This window comes from Camelus ferus, chromosome X (assembly GCF_009834535.1).
Source record: "Camelus ferus isolate YT-003-E chromosome X, BCGSAC_Cfer_1.0, whole genome shotgun sequence".
Classification (NCBI taxonomy): Eukaryota; Metazoa; Chordata; class Mammalia; order Artiodactyla; family Camelidae; genus Camelus; species Camelus ferus.
The window spans coordinates 55107185-55128767 of NC_045732.1; the positions used below are offsets into that span (position 1 = coordinate 55107185).

Consider the following 21583-nt stretch of genomic DNA (forward strand, 5'->3'; position numbering starts at 1 on the left):
CACTGCCTACCCAGTCAAACCAAGACCCCTTAGCATGACATACAGGGCCCTTCATATATGATCCCAGCTAAACTTAAATCCTACCTTCCCTCTCCATACCCACCCTACCACTAACGTATATTTTTTATCTATAACATATCGCTTGGTTCTTGAACATGCTTTGCTCTTCTATGTCTCTTTTCCTCTGCCTATGCTGGTGTCTCTTAGAATTTTCCCTGTCTCATCCTGCTCCATATTCCAACTTCCTACTCATCCTTCAAACCCAGTGTCGCCTTTCTCAATTCTCCAAGGTAGAATGCCCTCTCCTGTACATTCCCTTACACTTGGTATGTATAGCTATGATAGCCTATACAATTTATTATAAAACTAAAATTAGTTTAGTATATTTTCACTTACAAGGCTCCATGTGGGTATGACTGAATCATCTTTGTGTAACTTTTATGCCCATGAATACCTGATACATAGTAGGAACCCACATGTTTTACCATGCTGGGTGTAACACAGGATGCAAAAATAATTATAATTCCATCAAAAGCCTTATATTCTCCTAGAAAGGATAAAAATATATACAAATACAGTATTACACATAGTATCTTCCCTAAGATAGGTACAACCAAAGAACTATACTTGTTCAGAGATGTAATGTAGTTCTGAGATGGAAGTCAAGGAGGCAGTGGTACTTGAGCTGCTCAAGGTGGGGAAGCAGATCACATACTAGTTTTTTGTAAGTAAACCTTTCAAAATTTAGCTTCAATATTTTAAATGAATTTATTTTTACCTCAGATCTGTATATGATCAAATGCACCCATATTTCATCAAATCTAAGATAGATTCTTAGTTGATCATTATACCTATCTCAATTTCAGATGTGTTAAAATGTAAAAATATAAGCATCTGAAATTCAATAAGGTAAGAGATCAAAAAAATTAATATCCTAAATGTAGGCCCCCGCCTGAAGGCTCTAGAGAATAAGCCATGGGCTGAACTAATAAACAAGCTGTGAGGAATGTCATGTATCCAGTATGGATGGCTGGATAGCCAATGATGGGTAAGATCCTCAGAGGAGGACAATCTAAGACAGGCACAGCCGGCTGGATAAGAGATGGCCTACTTAATGAAGTTTCGTGATGAACTTTAAAACAATCTGTCCTTGATCATGTAACAGCCTGTGCTTGCTGCAGGAACTTGGGGACCTAAATAGATTAAGATTATTAACATTGTCATAACTTAGATGATATGTGAGGCATCGTGCATGTCCTATATAAACCCTTTTCCAAAAATCAATAAACAGAAAACTGCTTCGCTTCTCTCTGCATGGTGTTTGTGTGTACATGATATCGTGCCACCAACACTAAAGCCAAATATAAGTGATTTTTGAATTATCTGCTCTTTTGAATCATCAGTTCTGCTACTACCCATTAGTATATTAGTCTGGGTGATGGAGAGTTGACTATCTACAAAATCTGTGTCAAAGTAAAAGATCTGCTCAAACCAGAGTTTCATCACTTGCTGTATTGTACAACACTCAAAGTCAAACTGCTGTTGGGCTCAGGTGACATTCAAATGTTGGAGCCTATGTTGTGAGAAAGTGTGATGAGTCATCTTTCACTCTTCCCCCGCCATGTCCATGAGTTCTCCCCTGTTAAACCTGAACAGATGCCAGCCCTCCTCGGAGGAAAGGTCTAAAGCCCCTCGACGAGTGTAGTAGTCAATAGAAGCCTGGTTCCAAATGACGACAAGAAAGTGCATGCAGCTACATTGGCTTCTGATGGCTATCTGTTTAAAAACAAATGGAAATTAATTTTACTTGAAAGTATAGTCTTCATTAACACGTTTATTGAAGGTCTACTATATGCAAGGCACTGTGTGTGTATAATACTTCCAAATAATAATATGATAGTTATCTCTTGGACTTCTCTAAATCTGTAAAAAGAAAAAAGTCCTATTGAGCTTTAAAAACCTGTCTTTAGTAGAAGTCCACAACTCGTTTGCCAAGTCCATATACTGGTTTTCCTATAAATCCAACTCACTGTTTTTTCTTATTCTATAGAAAAATTTTACCTAAAGTTCTCATATATATTTCCAAAATCCAAAAGGATCTTGTTTTTACACTGTTCTCATATTCATACTATGGACCTATTTGGGGGGTAAAATTGCCTTCTAATATCCCTTTTGCTTACTTCTGCTTTATAGCAAAAAGGTATATAGTGTGGTTGTGGATTAAATAGCACTCAGCTTTTACCTGGACATAAATTTGACCTGTATGAGTAACTGATTTGAAAATCCAGTTTAATTGGAATAAAAAAGTATATTTTGAGGTTATGTTCAGATGGTAAGATAAATTATCTACTTTATGCCAGGTTAAATAATAATATTTAATGAAGGAAAGGACAGCATATAGAATAGCAATACTAACTGCAATATATACCTGACTTAGCCTCTTCAGCATTTCAGCTCCAATACCTAGACCTTTTAAATAGATAAAGCAAAATGAAAAAAACATGAGTTGAAAAATTCAGTTTAGCAAGTTATTTGCTTTAGTTTAAAAGAAATAAAATATAGAACTCTATCTGGTATATATATATATATATATATATATATATATATATATATATATATATATATATATTTGTGTGTGTATGTGTATATATATAGTATATATATATTTGTAATAGCTTGTGTTGAAACTCAACTCATGGATGTTTTTCATATCTGTTATTCCTAATTGGAGTGTGGTTCCAAAGGTAATGGAAAACATTTTAGATTTATTTTAATGATCAGTGAAAAGGAAATGAGTCCTTGTCACTATCATTTTATCACAGAGTATATTTCTTATTTACTTGTAGATAAACCAACACAAAATGTAAAACCATTTTTTAAAGATAAAAGTATAGTTATAACTTGGCTTATTCAAGCCTTGATGGGAACTAGTAAATCTTTTTCTAATCTGTGATTGAGTCTTTACCATATGCAAGCATAACTAGGATAGTGATCAAGATTATGGAATAGAAATGAATTACATAAACTAACTTAAACTCCATCTTTATACTAAAGCTTCATAATTTAAAATATACCATTTAAATTTTTTAAGTATAAGTAATACTATAAGTGTTACTTGACCTCGGTAAGCTTGTATGACATAAAAGTCCTCTAGGTAAAGTAACCTGCCAATCCAGGGGTCGTATGTAAAGTAGTACATGGCAAATCCAACAGTCACTTTACCTAGGAAGATGAAAGAGAGAACAAAGAGGTTAATGCTTTGAATCTTCTAATGTTCTTTTCCTCCAAAATGGAATATCTGTGTGTTTTTTTAAAACCACTAAAGTAATAAAAGCTTGCCATACAAAATTTCAAACAATACAGAAATGTATAATGTAGAAGGTTTAAGTCCCTTAGAATACAACTTTTAAGAGATAAACCATCTTTTAACAGTGTGGAGTATATTCTTTCCCCAATGTTTTTCTATGCATATACAAACATAAGTATATACCACACATTTTCTCTTTTAAAAAACAAGACTGAATTTATGTACTTACAGTCTTCACCTCTACTTAATAGTAATTATATGCTATCAAACTACTTTGTTTTCAGGGTAGAGAAAATATACTACAGATTAAATTGAAAGAGGAAGATTTATTTTACTTGTTGGTTTTTGATGAGTGTGTACTTCTGCGATCAGGCAGTAGAAAAGGGGATTTTCTCCAAAGCCATCCCTGAGTAAATCTGAAATATAAATTCACATAAAATATATTAGAAAGTTTACAGTAGAGAGAAGGAAGATGGTGGAGTTGGTAGCACCAGAATTCCCTTCTTCACCTATACAACAATTGCACTGGCAGAAACTGTCTGAAGTGAGTATTTTGTCTCTAGGTTTAGTTGAATACATGCAACTTCCAGAGGACAGCTTGGCTGGTAAATTGCAGTTAATTTTGGCAAAATTCAACTATCAGCCCAGCAGTGGCTTCCAAGCACACCATCCCCCCACTCCACCACCTTCCACCCCACCTCATGGCAGGTAGCTGTAAGGACAGCAACCTGACTTTCTGGAGTGGATTGCTACTCTGAATGCTGAGATGAGGACCTGGAGGTTGGCTACTATTTTTCTAACCTCCACCAACTAAAGCAGCTTCCAAGAGATTTAAAGGAGCCATACTTGCTTTGTTAGACATTCAAAAATAACCATATATACAGGAGAATCTAGAAAGCCACTGTGCATGACCAGGGAAAGACAGAGACTTAGAAAAGACCTCATAACACCTTTAAACATTCAACTCAAGACTGATCTAAAAAAAAAAAAAAAAGACTGATCTGTGACACAGGCACACTGGGGAAGGCAGAGAATTTGATTTCCAGAGTTAACACATTGTAAGATTAAACTGTCCAGTTTTCAACAACAGCAATAAAAGAATCACGAGGCATACAAATAAATTGGAAAGTATAGTCCATTCAAAAGAACAAAGTAAATCAACAGAAAACGTACCTGAGGAAGCCCAGATGTCAGACTTGCTAAACAAAGACTTTAAAACAACTGTCTTAAAGGTGTTCAAAGAGGTAAAGGAAGACATGTACAAAGACAGGAAAAAGATGTATGAACAAAATAGGAATATCACTAAAATAGAAATTATTTTTTAAAAACATCCTCACCAAAAATTCTGAAGCTTAAAAGTATAATAACTGAAATGAAAAGTGCACTGCAGGGGTTCAGAATCAGAATTTAGCAAGCAAAAGAAAGAATAAGTAAACTTGAAGATAGGACAACTCAAATTATCAAGTCTGAGGAAAAAATGAAGATGAAGAAAAGTAAATGGAGCCTAAGGGATCTGTGGAACACCATTAAATGGGCCAGCATACACATTATGGGACTCTCAGAAGGGGAAGAGAGAGAGAAAAAGGAAAAAAAAATTTGAATAACAACTGAAAACTTCCCAAATTTCCCAAACTTCCCAAAACATCAGGCTATAAATGTAAGAATTTCAACAAACACCAAGTAGTATAAACCCAAAAAGATCAAAACCAAGACACAAATCAAACTGCTGAAAGCTGAAGACAAAGAGAAAATCTTGAAAGCAGCAAGACAGAAGTAACTTGTCAAATACAATGGATCCTCAATAGGATTATCACATGATTTCTCATCAGAAACCTTGGAGGTCAGAAAGCAGTGGATTGACAAAGTGCTGGAGGAGGGGGTGAGGGTGGTTTGGGAGGAGTGCAGAAACCTGTCAACCAAGAATTCTATATCCACCAAAACTTTCCTTCAAAAGTGAGGGAGAAATTAAGATATCATCAGAACCCCACCCCCCCAAAAAAAAAAACCTGAGGAAATTCATTATCACTAGACCTGCTCTGCATAAAATGCTAAAAGGAGTCCTTCAGTTGAAATGGAAAGGAGCTAAATAGTAAGTCAAAGTCATACAAAGGAATAAAGATAAAGGTAATGGTGCCTAGTTAAAGGTAAATACATGGGCAGTTATAAAGGACTAGTGTCATATTAATTTTGTTTGTAATTACACTTTTTATTTTCTACATGATTTAAAAGACAAGTGCATAAAATTCATCATTAATTTGTGTTCTTGGGCACACAGTGTATAAAGATGTAATCTGTGACATCAGTAACATAAAATGGGGGAATGGAGATGTATAGAAGAAGAATTTTTGTATGCTGTTGAAGTTAAACTAGTATAAATTCAAATTTGATCATTATAACTTTAGGATGTTAAGTATAATCCCCATGATAACCACAAAGAAAATGTCTATAGAATATACACATAAGGAAATGAGAAGGGAATCGAAACATTTTACTCTAAAAATCAACACAAAAGAAGGTAGCAATGGTGGAAATGGACAAAAAAACCTATATAGAAAACAAATAAGAAAATATCAGAAGTCCCTCCTTGTGAGTAGTTAACTTTAAATGTGAGGAGTTCAATGCTGTAATCAAAAAACAAAGATTAGTAGAATTAATTTAAGAAAAAACATGATCCAACTATATGCTATCTATAAGAGTATCACTTTAGATTAAAAAAAAAGATTGATAGTAAAATGATGGAAAAAGATATTTCATGTAAATAGTAACCAAAAGAGAGCTGGGATGATTACTAATATCAGACAAAATAGACTTTAAGTAAAAAAACTATTACAACAGACAAGGATATTATATAATGATAGAAAGTTCAATTCACCAAGAAGACATAACAATTACAAACATTTATGCACCAAACATCAGAGCTCCAAAATATATGAAGCAAATATTGACAGAATTGAAGTTAGAAAGAGACAGCTCTAAAGTAATAATAGGGAACTTCATTACATCAATTACAATAATGTATTAAACAATAAGTAAGTTAATAGATTATTTGAACAAAACTATAGATCAACTGGACCTAACAGAAATATACAGTCCACTCCACTGAACAACATAATACACATTTTTCTTGAACATTCTCTTGTATAGACCATATGCTAGGCAAAAAGGCAAGTCTTAATATGTTTTGAAAGACTGAAACCATACAAAGTATTTTTCAATCACAATGGATTGAAACTAGAAATCAACAGGAGACTAGGAAATTCACAAATATGTGGAAATTAAACAATGTACTCAAGCAACCAGTGGCTCAAAGTAGAAGGGAGTCAAAAGGGAATTTAGAAAACACTTAGAGATGAAAACAAATGAAAACAACATATAAAAATTAGGGATGCAGTGAAAGAAGTGCTCAGAGGGAAATTCACAGCCAACATTGAACAAAAAGAAAGACCTCAAGCAATAACCTAAACTTACACCTTAAGGAATTAGAAAATGGAGTAAACTAAGCTCAAAGCTAGCAGAAAGAAGATAATAAAGATTAGAACAGAAATAAACATAGAGGATAGAAATACAATAGAGAAAATCAATGGAATCAAAAGTTGATTCTTTGAGAAAATCAACAAATTGACAGGTAGACAAAAAGGGAAAAAAGGTGCAAGTAATTAAAATCTACTGACCTTACAGACATAAAAAAGATTATAATCAAATACTAGGAATTATACATCAACCAAATTAGACAACCAAGAAGAAATGAACAAATTCCTTGAAATTTACAGATTACCTAAACTGATTCAAGAAGAAATAAAATCTGAGCAGATCTATAATGAGTTTGAATCAATAATAAAAAAAAATCTCCCAATGAAGAAAAGTCAGGGACCACCAGATGGTTTCACTGGGGAAATCTATCAAACATTTAAAGGCTTAACACCAATCCTCCACAAACTCTTCCAAAAAAAATGAAAAGGAAGAAACATTTCCTAACTCATTCTATGAAGTCAGCATTATTCTGACACCAAATACAGATAAAGACATCACATGGAAAAAAATAAAGATCAATGTCCTCTTATTAATATAGATGCAAAAAGACTCAACAAAATGGCAAATTGAACCCAACAGGATATTAAAAGGATTATTCACTATGACCAAGTGTGATTCATCCTAGGAATGACAGGATGACTCAACATAAAATCAATCACGTTAATGTAACAAAGGAGGAAAAAACATATGATCATCTCAATTGGTGCAGAAAAGACATTTGACAAAATGCAACACCCTTTTATGACAAAAGCCCTCAGAAAATTAGTAATAGAGGGAAATTCCTCAACATGATAAAGATTACCTGTTAAAAAAAAAAAAAAGTTAACTTCATACTCAATGGTCAGTGACTGAAAGCATTCCCCCTAGACTAGGAACAAACAAGAATGGCCACTTTCACCACTGAAATTCAACATTGTACTGGAAGTTAGAGCTAGAACTATTACACAAGAAAAAGCAATAAAAGTCATCCAAATCAGAAAGGAAGTTGTAAAATGATCTCTATTTGCAGATGACATGATCCTATTGATAGACAATCCCAAAGAACCCAAAAGAAATCTACCAGAGCTAATTAATTCAGCAAAGTTGCAGGTTAAAGATCAACAAACAAAAATCAGTTTTGTTTCCATACACTAGCAAAGAACAAACCAAAAAATAAATTAAAAAAGCAATTCCATTTACAATTGACCCTAAAATAATAAAATACCTAGGAATAAATCTAATCAAGGAGGTGAAATACTTGCATACCAAAAATTATAAAACATTGTTGAAAGAAATTAAAGACCTAAATAAATTGAATGACATCCCATGTTCATAGATAAGACTTAACATATAAAGATGCCAATGTTACCCAAAGTGATCTAAAGATTCATTGCCATCCCTATCAAAATTCTAACATTCTTTTTCACATGAATGGTATAGCCAATCCTCAGATTCACTTTAAATTCTAAGTGTATAATTGTATACACTTGACTTACGATGGGTTTACATCCTGATAAACCCATCAAAAATAAGTTGAAAATATCGTAAGTTGAAAATGCATTAATACACTTATCCTACCGAAAAGCATAGCTTAGCCTAACCTACCTTAAACCTGCTCAGAACACTTACATTAGCCTAGAATTGGGGAAAAATCATCTAACACAAAGCCTATTTTATACTAAAGTGTTGAATATCTCATGTAATTTATTGAATACTATCTGAAAGTGAAAACAGAATGGTTATATGGGTACAGAATGATTGTAAGTGTATCAGCTGTTTACACTCATGATCACGTGGCTGACTGGAAGCTGTGGCTCACTGCTGCTGCCCAGCATCGTGAGAGCAACCTATTGCATATAGTGAGCCCAGGAAAAGATCAGGTTTTGAAGTACAGTTTCTACTGAATGTGTATTTCTTTCCAACCACTATAAAGTCAAAAATCTTAAGTTAAACCATAAGTAAGTCAGAGACTGTCTGTACACTGTAATCATCTCTTTTCTTAATGTTCACATTTCCTGCCTAAAATGTTGCAATTCATCATAAAACACTAGCCTATCCTATTAATACTGCTGGCTATCAAAATGTAGTAAATATCTTGAAAATAAGTTTAAGTAATTTTGCCTTTACCCATTTCATCCTAACAAGCTACTACTAACATACTGGGCATTAAATTATACTTTCTTTGACCAACTACACTTCTCATTTTACATTTCAAAATTTAGTTAAATTTAGTTGAAATCTATTCCCGCTGTAAAATGTAAAAGCTCTTAAATATCAATTTCATACTAAAAATGGGGAAATAAAAAATAGTAGAGCACTGACAAAGCTATCAAACTTACGTCCTGTACAACTAGATACTATTAATGACAACTTCTTTGTGTACCAAGGACAGCAGCATCCACATATCCAGGTACAAGTAGTGCTTTGTGCATACATTATGCCAAGTTTCTTTTTCTAGCTCTGAAAATACCATAAAACACCTTACCGTTTGCTGTTAACTTCACTGCATCTACCATGTTTTCACAGGCAGCCAATTCCTGTCAAAGTAGAGAAAACTTTCAGTTTATGGTTTAGTAACAAATTCTTAAGATGATAAGCATGAAGTTTTTATTGAGCATTTAATAACATAGGATGTCTTGGGTAGTATTCAAAGTGAGTCAGACATAACCCCAGTCATCTAGAAACTTAAAATCCAAAACGTACCTGCAGCAAAAAGAATATATAGAGAGCGAGATTAACTATTTCAATACATCAATTCTGTGAAGGTCAACTGCCCAGGTAACTAGCCTTGAATATAACCAGAAATCAGGAAGTAAAGCCAAAAGTGTTTCTGAGTATTCGAGGTGGATGTCACAAAGTCTATGTATTATAAAGCTCATAGACTTTACAGAAAAGTCCATTGTGTTTGCTTGTGAGGTGTTCTTCTCAGTTTAGCTTTAAACTTTTTTATTTGGCTTTTTAACTATATCATTTTTCTACACATTCAAATTAATTCTTCATGGTTTGGATCTCAAGCTTTGAAAGGCAATCCCACTTTGCAATTATAAAACTAGTCACTTTTGTTCCCTTCTTAACAAATTATTTAATTTTATTTTTTCCAGTTTTATTGTGATATAATTGACATATAACATTGTGTTAGTCCAAGACGTACAACATAATGATTTGATATATGTATATATTGCAAAATGATTGCCACATAAGTTTGGTTAACGTCATGATCTCACATAGTTAAAATTTTTTCTTGTGATGACAACTTTTAAGATCTACTCTCTTAATAACTTTTCAATACTATACAATACAGTATTGTTAACTATAGTCACCATGCTGTACATTACATCCCCAGAGCTTATTTATCTGATAACTGGAAGTCCTTACTTTTTAACTACCTTCACCCATTTTCCCCATCTCCCAACCCCTGCCTCTAGCAACCACCAATCTGTTTTAAGTTCCTTATATTAATACTTGATTAATTGAGGAGGGGGGGTTGGTGTAAAAAGTAAGGTGGAATTTCACCTTAATCTTTTCCCCCCAATTATCCCAACACTGTTTATTTTATAACCCATCTTTTATTAACTGACTTGAAATGTCCACTTTATCATGTACCACATTCTCATATATACTTAAGAGAACATCTGGATTCTCCATTCTCTTCCAATGATCTATCTCTGCATCTATGGTAATAGATTACCATAGTATTTTAATTACTTACAGCTTTATAATATCTGGTAAGGATAACCCTTCCACATTAATGTTTTTGGAGTTTTTCTAAAAACACATGCTTATTCTTCCACGTGAAAATTTGAGGATTTTGACTGGAATTGCATTACATTTATAATGGAAAAAACTTTTTAAATATATAAGGAAGACAGCAAGGGCCAGATTATGTAGAGTGTTGGTGAGAAATATGGATTTTATTCTCATGGCAACCAAAGTCCAATGGAGTTTGAGCATTTGGCTACCGTTTAGAGCACCTTCCCTGAGACACTGTAAGCTCTTTGAGGGCAGTGAGTATAATTCAATAATCTGATATCCTTTATAGTACTTAGCACATGGCCTTCCCCTAGTAGGCACTCAATGTCTGCATAATGAGCAAAAATCAGATATTATAGTGCACAGTACTTATCTATGGATCACCAATGGTCCAAAAACCACACTTTGAGAACCACCATGATAAAAGGCTTTAAATGGTAAGTCTGGTAAGCAAAAGTTATAGCTGCCTAGCTAAAAAGTGACTAGATCCGCAAATAATGCTTTGGTGTGGTGATCAAGAATAGGATAAACCGGATGCATACAGAGGACACTTGGAAGAATTTTAGTGTCAGGACAGTAAATAAAACCTGCAAAATACTCAGCTAAGGAGTGAATTGCTCTGATGGCAAACTCTCATAGATCCCTTTGCAAAGAGAGAATGCTTTGCAAAGCTAGCTGTGAATAGGAGTTAGGATGAATGGACATGCATGTATTAGAGAAGAATATAAAGCTCAGAGCTAATTAATAATTATATTCATGTCTATGATGCAGAGTAATTTAGCTTTCCTATTATTTTCTGCAATGAATATCCATTAAAAAATTTTTCCAAGAAACATCTAGTGTATATTCAGGTACAAGAGGCAAATTTAAAAGTAAATGTCGTCAGGAACTTCAAGACACAGGTTCATTGAAGTGGGAGAATCTAGTGATGTATTTTACCTTTGGTGATTACAAAGGGCATTGTTTGGAAAGATAATGTAGGTAAATTTTCTGGACAGAGAGATTCGCTGTCATTCAATCATAAATCTATTAATTGCTACCTGGGTGTCAGGTACTAAACTACAAAATCTCTTTAAAATTTTTCTACCTAGAAAAATGTGCTTCCAGCATAATTAACATGTTGGACATAGTCTTTTGATCAATGAGCTAGTCATGCAGATTAATGCCAGTTAGAGAAATGATGTGAGGGGAACTTGTGGGGACAGAAAAGAATGGAAGGCATGGAAAGACAGATAACCCAGTTCTTACAGATCTGCACCATTTCAGCAGATGGATTTCACTGGAAAACTTCTGGTATTTTATTTTGTCCACTAAAACAGAAATTTAGCCTTATTTAAAGGAGATTAAATATATTAGTAGATGGAAACATTTTCATTACAAAACTCTTTCATAAGTTTTTCTTACCTATAACCTGTGCCTTGTTCCAGCCACATATTTATTCCATTAAAATAAATCTAGGCTACTGCTATTATACAGGCTTTTATGTGGAATTGTCTAGGCTGTGCGTCACATTAAATGATTACCTTGAGTGCCACAGAACTTCAGCTCAGTAGCTATAGCTATTAGTTTGTTCCCTTTACTGTGTTGGGATGATTTCCAGGAAAACCATTAAAATGAACTTTTAAATCAGAAATTTTTAACCCAGCTCTTTGGACTCCTGGGCAGCTATCTCTGGATGGGCTTCCGGAGTAAAAGAACTGTCTGAAATTATACAGAAAATTTGTTGTGTATGAATAATGTTTTCTGGGCAATCATTAGCTTCTACAAGTACATGTGGTCTTCAAAGCAAGACGCCCTACCCTAAAATCTTAGCCATTAATATCTGAAATTCTATCGCTGACAGGTCATTCATTTGAGTTAAGCATTCCTTTTATCCAAGATCCTTTTTTAAAGTTAAAATTTCCCCAAGAGGAACAACACAATAGGTCCCTGAAATATTCGTAAGTTGATTCCCCCATGACTTGTTGAGCCCCCTACTATAAGTCAAGCAACTTATGTGTAATCATTTTACGTTACTGAATCATTACAACAATCTTTCAATATAGATAGTACTATGGTCTTGATTTTAGATGTGTAAATTGAAGCTTATAGAGGTTATGTAACCTCCAGAAGCTTGTATATATGGGTCATAATTAGCAGAGCTAGGTTTCAAACCCAGCCTATGCTTTCCTTACCCTAAGCCCTAAATTAGTGCCGTGAAGCTCCATGGAATGAGAAGAAAGCAGCTTACTTTAATTAGACGCAGGATTTCCAGGCAGTCTTGAGCCTCTGCAGGTCTTACTCGGAAAGAAATCAAGCTTGATTGCTTGACACCTGATTGGCTCCCTCTTGGTTGCCTCATGCCCGGTTGCCTCATGTCTGGTTGGCTGAGATGTGGTTGGCTCGGGCCTGGTTGCCACATGCCTGGTTGGCTTCTGCCTGTTTGACTTGCGCCTGATTGGCTTGGGCCTGCATGCCACATACCTGGTTGGCTCCTGCCTGTTTGGCTTATGCCTGATAGGCTTGGGCCTGGTTGACTTGCACCTGATTGGCTTGGGCCTGGATACCACATACCTGGTTGGCTCCTGCCTGTTTGGCTTATGCCTGATAGGCTTGGTCCTGGTTGACTTGCGCCTGATTGGCTCAGGCTTGGTTGCCTCAGGCTTGGTAGGCTCATGCTTGATTGGCTCAGGTCTGATTGTCTCATGCCTGCTTGCCTCGTGCCTGGCTGACTCATGATTGATTGGCTTCGGCCTTGTTGCCACGTGCCAGGTTGCCTTGTGCTTATTTGGCATGGGCCTGATTGCCACATGCCTGGTTGCTTCATGCCCTGTTGGTTTGTGTCCGGTTGGCTCCTGCTTAATTGGTTCATGCCTGGTTGTCTGACGCCTGGTTGGTTAAAGTCTGGTAGGCTTGTGATTGATTGGTTCATGCCCAGTTGATTCGTGTCTGGCTGGCTGAGAACTGGTTGGCCAAGGCCTGACTGACTTAGAACTGGTTGGTGGATGATGGGCTGGCAGACGACTGGTTGGCCAATGAGTAAGTCTCTTGATGTAACAGGAGCCCTTAACTAAAGTGCTGTGGTGGGAGGCTGTAGGATGTTTCTGGTTTTTCTCAACTTGATTCGTACTTCGAGATACCCCTCTATCTAGATGAGGATGGCAAAAATAAAGGAGGGCTACCTAAAGAAGATTATTGATGCCTCCGTTTCGCTGGAGTTGACTTCATCCAGCTGTAACAGCTGTAGGCTTGGCTGGGTTTCAGATTGTCATCTGGCCTTTCCCTGCCAACAGGCTGGAAGGGACAGGGAGTAGAAAATGACCCTGGGGGAGTATTACTGCCTCACCTCCTTGCACCTTCACTGCGTCATAGTGAAGTCACAATGCCATTACCTACGTGTGTACGTGCTCCCCCATGTGGTGAGGGAGAGGCAAGACAGGGCTCGCTTGACTATTATTTCCTCCTCTCAAAGTTTAAGAGGGTGAAGCAAAAAGCTGGAAGGAGTCTCAGAGCCTGTGCTTGGCACTGACCCCAAGAGTGCCTAGTGTTTTAACCACCCTGCTCAAAGATATTTGCTGTAAACCTTTCTACTTTCCCCATGCCCCAATCCTGAAATAATTCACTTCCTATTTCTGTTCTGACTTCTATTTACTACCTTTTCCTCACACCATAGAAGCTATAATGCTTAAAAGACTTCTCCTAATGAGGGATTCAAGTCCCTAATGAAAATATTTCTTTACAAATAATTAAGAATAACTATGACCACTATTTATTGAGTTATTTTATGACCCAGGTTCAGTGGGTAGCACTTTACATATTCTCATTCAATTCCATAGCAACCCTATCATCCCCAATTCTAAGGAAAGTGGTTCAAAAGATTTCATAACCTAATCAAGGCCTGAACAGTTGGCAAAGAGACTGAATTCAGACACAGCTCTTTCTGATTCCAATTCCAGGATTTTTACCATCATACTTTCCTGCCTCTTACACAAACTATACTTATTCTCCACAAAATCTGTAAGATCAGGTATATTGTCCTTTAACCCCCCTCCCCTGGCAGAATGCCTTCTGACATCATTTTACCTGTTGGCTCACTTCCTCAGCAATGTATATTATATAACTGGTGCTGATAATGTTGTAGATGGAGTGTCTTTTAGTTTTTAAACATACCAGAGAACATGGGTTGAAGCTGTTCTAAGTCTCACACTTTGCTGAAAGGACTTTATGTATGTATTACTTCATTTAGTCATCAAAACAACCCAGTGAGATATGTACTTTTGTTCCCCATTTTATCAATAAAGAAACTGGAACTTAGAAAGATTAATTTTCCCAGATCTAATACATGCCAAAACGGGGACAGAGTCCAAAGCCCATTGCATAGAAGGAAGGCTCAAATAAAACTAGAGTACAATCACCATTTGGCCCATACTAGCTGTAAATGGAACATAGAGACCCCACCTTCTTAGCATGACAGAAAAATCAAGTCACATCACAGAACTATGCCAACCCTAACACAAATTAGATACATTCCTGATCTTGGTCCACCTGTAATAATGATGAGAGCTAAAATTTCATGAATGCTTTTATGAATGTTAGGCATGTTCTAAGGAGCAATTTACTCATATTAACTCATTTAATCCTCACAACATCCCAGTGAGGTTGCTGATATTATTATGTTCATTTTTCAGGTAAAGGAACTGAGATTCAGGGAGGTTAGGTAACTTGATTTGTCACACAACTGAAAGTCCAGACAAAATAAGGAAAACCCAGTTATCATTTTGTTTTTTCTGAAATGCCAGGAAAGAGGTGAAAGAATTTTGTTCTTTGCTTTACAAAATCAAACAACTTACATAATTTATTGTGGGGATGATTGACGTTTCTTTTGTTTGTTTGTTTGTTTTTTGCTTTTTTACAGGAGAAGGCACTCATTAGGTTTCTGGTTGATGCCTTCCATAAAAGGGAAAAACGAGAAATTACAGTTTAGTGATCTAGAATTGTTAGCAAGTTTCTTTTGTATTTTGGCTTATTAGCCTTTACAGCACATCAAGGTGATTTACATGTTTGTTTGTTTGTTTTCCTTTGTAATGCTGGTTTTGAACATTATGCAATTGTGATTTTAAGGGGACACACCAAAAGTGCATATTCTTGCTCACAATTACTTATTATCAGACTCGCCCCATTCTAGAAACACAGAATGAGACTGCCTCTATCAGCCATGCAAATTATTTCCACACTGTAGCTGGTATGCTCTCAGGGAAAAAATAGTTTTTTGAAATATTTAAATGAAAGCATCAATAATCCGATTTTGCCACAAGGTGGCAGTGTTATCCAGCTTAGGAACAAAGTCTAAATGATAAACATTGTACTCGTTTATATTTAATACATGTATACTTATTTAAATTTAAGGTTTTTATCATTTTGATATATTATCAGAAATTTCTAAAATATAATTTTAGTCTTAACATACTATTTTATTGCAGGTGAATTTTGTTAGCCAAAAACTGCCAAACTCTTAAGAATTCAAAATGTACATACATGGTCTGCCCTACCAAAATGTTTTTAATTTAATATAATATATAAAGCCACTTCCATAGGTCTAAAACCACAAATATGTTTACGCATTTAAACTCTAATGATGACAATACACAAAATACCCTTTTTTGAAGATGCTAAGTAAAATCAAGTACTCTGAATTCCGACCCCAGCTTGGTTACATCTCAATGAATATTCACAAGTGGAGAAAGGTGTTTACATAATTTTCATCGATAGCAAGCAGAGTTTAAATTTGTTGGAACCTCTCTATGCCTCAAAGCCAGTATCTTTTTCTGTCCCTTTTAAGTTCACAGGCTTTTTGTGTTTACCCCCGTAAAGTGCAAACAAACAAAAAGAAAGAGAAAGAAAAGGCAGGAGATGGAGAGCAGGGAAGGTGAGGGAGGGCTTAAGGCATGGAGCCAGACTGGCACAAAACTAATGTAGGGGCTATTTTCTGAAATAAAAACTTATAAAGTACTTTGGAGACATTCAATGATAAGCAGCACTTGATATTTTTATAATATTTACTGTATTTTATTTTATTACAGAATACATGCTCATTGTAAAACATTTGGAAAATATCTGTAGCAGACAAAAAAACATTACTTCTAATTTTGTTGTGATTAAAAATGAACAGATCTATTTTATATATAGTAGTACAGGGTCCTACTGTAGAGCACAGGGGACTATATTCAATACCTTGTAATAACCTATAATGAAAAAGAATATGAAAAGGAATATATATGTATGTATATGCTGTACACCAGAAACTAACACATTGTAAATCAACTATATTTCAATTAAAAATAAATAACAAATTAAAAAATAAAAAACAGAAAAAAGAGCACATCCAAGAATTTGAATTTTCTTACTTTCCAGATATCATCAGCAAATTTCCAATTAGGGGAAAATCATAACTTTGCATATGTTGTCTCTTTGCTTAGCTAAGGGTGCAGATCAGGGATATTTGGCTTTATTGTTTACAAAAGTTCCCCAACAGTTAACCTTCTGTGAAAGACAAGATGGGTCCAGAGCCTAGTCTGGGGTGAGGACTAAGAATTAAATTGCTTTGCAGATAAAAAGAAGAACTTACATTTTTTCAGCAGTCTGGAGAAAGAGGCTGGGTATTCCAGGAATAAGAAAAGAGAGGGTAAATGGAAGGGAAGAGTTTCTGGCCTGAGGAGCAGCTCCTGCAAAAGGGTGGTAGGCTAAGGCCTAGGGCAAAAGACAGCCAGCGAAGATTCTCTTTAAGATATCAGTATTCAGGGTTTTTTTTATTGGAGTATAGTTGATATACAATATTATATTAGTTATAGGTGTACAATATAGTGATTCACAATTTGTAAAGGTTATATTCAATTTATAGTTATTATGAAATATTTGCTGTATTTCCCGTGTTGTACAAACATCCTTGTAGCTTATTTTATTTTTTTACCGAACTATAGTCAGTTTACAATGTTGTGTCAATTTCTGATATACAGCATGTTTCAGTCATCCATGTATATACATATATTCCTTTTCATATTTTTTCATTATAGGTTACTACAGGATATTGAATATAGTTCCCTGTGCTATACAGTAGAACTTGTAGTTTATTTTATACCTAATAGTTTGTACCTTTTAATTCTTTACCCTTATGTTGCCTTTCCCCCTTCCTTCTCCCCACTGGTAACCACTAGCTTGTTCTCCATATCTGTGAGCCTGCTTCTTTTTTGTTATATTCACTAGTTTGTTGTATTTTTTAGATTCTACTTATAAGTGATATCATACTGGATTTGTCTTCCTCCGTCTGACTTATTTCATTTAGCATAATGTCCTCCAAGTCCATCCATGTGGCTGCAAATGGCAAAATCTTTCTTTTTTATGGCTGAGTAGTATTCCATATATATATAAATATATTTTTAAATTTTTTTCTACCCCAAAAAATGGGCAAAAGACCTAAAGAGACGTTTTTCCAAAGAGAAAATGCAGGTGGCCAACAGGAAAGTCTCCTTTACCCATTCATCTGTTGATGGACACTTAGGTTGCTTCCATATCTTGGCGATTGTAAATAATGCTGCTATGAACATTGGGTGCATATATCTTTTTGAATTAGTGTTTTTGTTCTTTTCAGATATACACCCAGGAGTGGAATTTCTGAGTCATATGGTAGTTCTGTTTTTAGTTTTTTAAAAACCTCCATACTATTTTCCACAGTGGCTGCACCAATTTACATTCCCACCATATCCTCAACAACATTTGCTACTTGTGTTATTTTTGATGATAGCCATTCTTACAGGTGTGAGGGGATTTCTCACTGTAGTTTTCATTTGCATTTCCCTGGTGTCCATAAAACTCCTAGAGGAAAACATAGGCAGAACAGTCTTTGACATAAATGATAGCAATATTTTTTGGTATCTGTCTCCTAAAACAAAGGAAACAAAAGCAAAAATAAACATATGGGACCTAATTAAACTTAAAACCTTTTGTACAGCAAAGGAAACCATCAACAAAACAAAAAGATAAGCTACTGAATGGGAGAAAATATTTGCAAATGATATGACCCATAAGGGATTAGTATCCAACATATATAAACAGTTTATACAACTTAACACCAAAAAAACAAGCAACCTGATTTAAAAGAAATGGGCAGAAGACCTAAAGAGACATTTTTTCCAAAGAGCAAATGCAGATGGCCAATAGGCACATGAAAAGTATTCAGTTTTAAATTGTTTCCCATTAGATGCTGTGTGGAAATACACTTATCAGCAATTTACTGGAAGTTGTTTACTACACTAGCCTTGTATTCGTGGTCATTTGGGGCCATGAAAGTGAAGAGGTGAATGGTACATGTCTGACAGAGGTGATGAAAGAAGATGGCAGCTGCAGGGGTTGAACCCAGGGACTGGGAGACCTGACTGTAGCTTGGATTGATTCATGAATAGGCGTATAAGAAGGTTACCGTGGAGGAGGATAGGTGGGTAAAGAGTATAGACCCTGCTGTTACCTGGGGTAGGAACTCAAGACATTTGGTTATTACAGGGATAAATGACTCCAGGAGACTGAGTTTGGGTTAAACAAGAAATGCATAAAATAGAAATGAAAAGTCTCTCAGAATCTTCTCTGTACATAACCATTATTTATATTTCAATGACTGTCTCTCTCCTCTCTTCCTCTATATTTTTTTCTATATATTATTTTTTAAATAAATTTGATGTCACAGTAACTACCTTTACTTAATAATATATCATTAGTCTTCCCCAGCTACTATAACATTACATATAACATTTTAAAATTTGCTATCATACAGCAAATCTTTATTAAACACCAACCATCTGCCAAATTGTTTGAGGCCCTGCTGAATATTTATAAGTGTCAGGTACTACAGCACATGCTTTACATACATAATCCCATTTAATCCTCACAATGAGGTAGACATAATGATCCTGGCTTCACAGAAAAGGAAACTGAGCTTAGAGAAGTCAACCTGCCAGAGATCATACAACTTGGAAGTGGTTGAGCCAAGATTCAAACTCTGGACTAATGTGACCTCCTGAACCAGATGCTGAGTCACTTGACTATTTATGTATGTGTTTTCTTTTATTTACTCAATCCCATATTTGATGTGCATTTTAATTGTTTCCAATTTTGTGGTCTCAGACAACACTCCAGTGAACATATTTATGCAATAATTTTTCAAATAAATACCACTTTAAATATTCCTGGAGATCCCAGAAACTTTTTGGAAAAATAGCAATAGATGAAGCCCAGAAAGAAGCTCTACTGAAGATGATCAAATACCTTGCATTTGATATATAGGACTCTCAGGCAAACGATCTTCCTCAGTATACAAGTTTCAGCAAATACCCAGGAAGTGTCAAGTTAGAACATTCTTTTCATGTTAAAAAATGTATTTTAACTAACTCTTCAAATATTTTAAGGAGAATCAGAGGAAATTGGTGGAGTAAAGCTATCCTTAAAAGGGTTTTTGGATACCATTAGTAGAAATTAATGATATTTAAAATTTCTACTTTTCCCATTTTATTTTAATAACAAGGAGTAAAATCAGGATAAATGTATTTGTAAATTAAGTGAATAAAAGTCTCTAAAGATCTTGAAGAAACTTGGAGAATAATCTGCAAAAATACTGAATCACTGCTGTACACCTGAAACTAATATAATATTGTAAATCAACTAGACTTCAATTAAAACAGACTAAAAGGGAAAGAAAATCCAAGTATTAGAATAAAATAATTTAGGAAATATTCATAAAACAACTTATACCCACTTTAATTCTTAATTAAGACATTTAATGTAATTTAAATCCTGTTTTTTCCCCTTCAAGTAGTCTTCCTTTTAAACAGACTAGTAACCCAACTAAACATGATTATAGTCTTACTTTTCTAGTCTCTTCAAATATCCCCACTCCTGCACTAGTACTGTGGGAAAGCCTATCCCTCCAGACCATGGTGGAGGCAGAGGATACTGCAGCTGTGGCCCCAGAGAAATTTTATATTCTCTTCCCCTTAATGATATTCACTAATCTTACTACCCTTTAACCATTCAGTTATTATCCTTCTGAATGTCCCCAGTTTAAAAGGGAATCCCAATTTCAAAAGGGGAATAATGACAGTCTGTCTCCACCTGTAATCAAGAAGGAGAATTCCTGGAGCAAATGAGAGGTAAAATTAGAAGCTCTTAAGAAGAACCTAATTCTGGGATGAAAGCAGACCAAAAAGGGTGACAAGGTGGATGAAATTGAGAATTCAGTTTGCTTTGGGGTTATTAAGAAGTATACAAAATAGAAGGAAGCGAAGTTAAAGGAAGCACATTTTCAGAAACTGAGTTTATACTGGTGTTTGATGAGAAAGTTATACTCCATTTGAACTTTGGACCTGAAAATCATAGCAATAAACTATCTTCTGTAGTATCTTGGGCCCATTCTGGTAAAGGTTATTACTATAAGCATTGTGCATAGTTAATAAGTACTCACAAGATGCTGGTGATTCTGCAACATATACTCTGAGACACATTCCTTTTCTTCTACAAGACTATCTGTTACAAAAAAATTAGAGTTATCCATCACAGAGATGGGTGAAAAAAAATAAATCCTGCTTAAGTTGGCCCTGGGTCTGTGGCATCATCACTAGTTTGATGATGATATTCTCAACATTATAATGGCTCTCAGTTGGCTGGAATGTATAGAATTTTGGAGGATAAACTCAGAATTCAAAATACCCTCAAATAGGGAAATGGATGGTAGAAGAACATTGAATGTGGCACAACAAACCTCAAAACAAAACATAACAAACAGAAAAGATCCTAGGTCAAGAATCAATTCTGTGCTTCTTAGTAACTTTTAGGCCTCAAGAAACTTAACCTCTATGAGCCACAGTTTTCTCATGTGTAAAATGGAAATAGTAATATCTGCCCAACCTGCCTCACAGATGTGTTGTGAGGGTCCACTCAAAAGAAAGTACAATGAGATATATAAGTGGAAACAAAGACATAGTTAATTGACCAAAG

General features: G+C 35.1%; 1 protein-coding gene across 1 annotated transcript; it reads right to left on the reverse strand.

Moving 5' to 3' along the window:
* Nucleotides 1–1605: 1605 nt before the first annotated feature.
* On the reverse strand, nucleotides 1606–21080 carry SATL1 (spermidine/spermine N1-acetyl transferase like 1). Its single transcript, XM_032475462.1, has 6 exons — nucleotides 21051–21080; nucleotides 9303–9354; nucleotides 3643–3723; nucleotides 3121–3222; nucleotides 2429–2469; nucleotides 1606–1776 (listed from the first exon to the last, which is right to left on the reverse strand). Exons 1-6 carry the CDS (start codon nucleotides 21072–21074, stop codon nucleotides 1606–1608), a joined length of 471 nt encoding a protein of 156 aa, XP_032331353.1. The 5' UTR covers nucleotides 21075–21080.
* Nucleotides 21081–21583: the final 503 nt, after the last annotated feature.

Coding starts and splice junctions, on each gene's coding strand:
- SATL1 (XM_032475462.1), bottom strand. CDS start 21,074: ATGTTGCAGAATCACCAGCATCTT. Junction 3,724..9,302: donor AGTGAAGTTAACAGCAAACG/GTAAGGTGTTTT, acceptor TTTATATTTCAG/ATTTACTCAGGGATGGCTTT. Junction 2,470..3,120: donor TGTCATACAAGCTTACCGAG/GTCAAGTAACAC, acceptor TCTATTTAAAAG/GTCTAGGTATTGGAGCTGAA.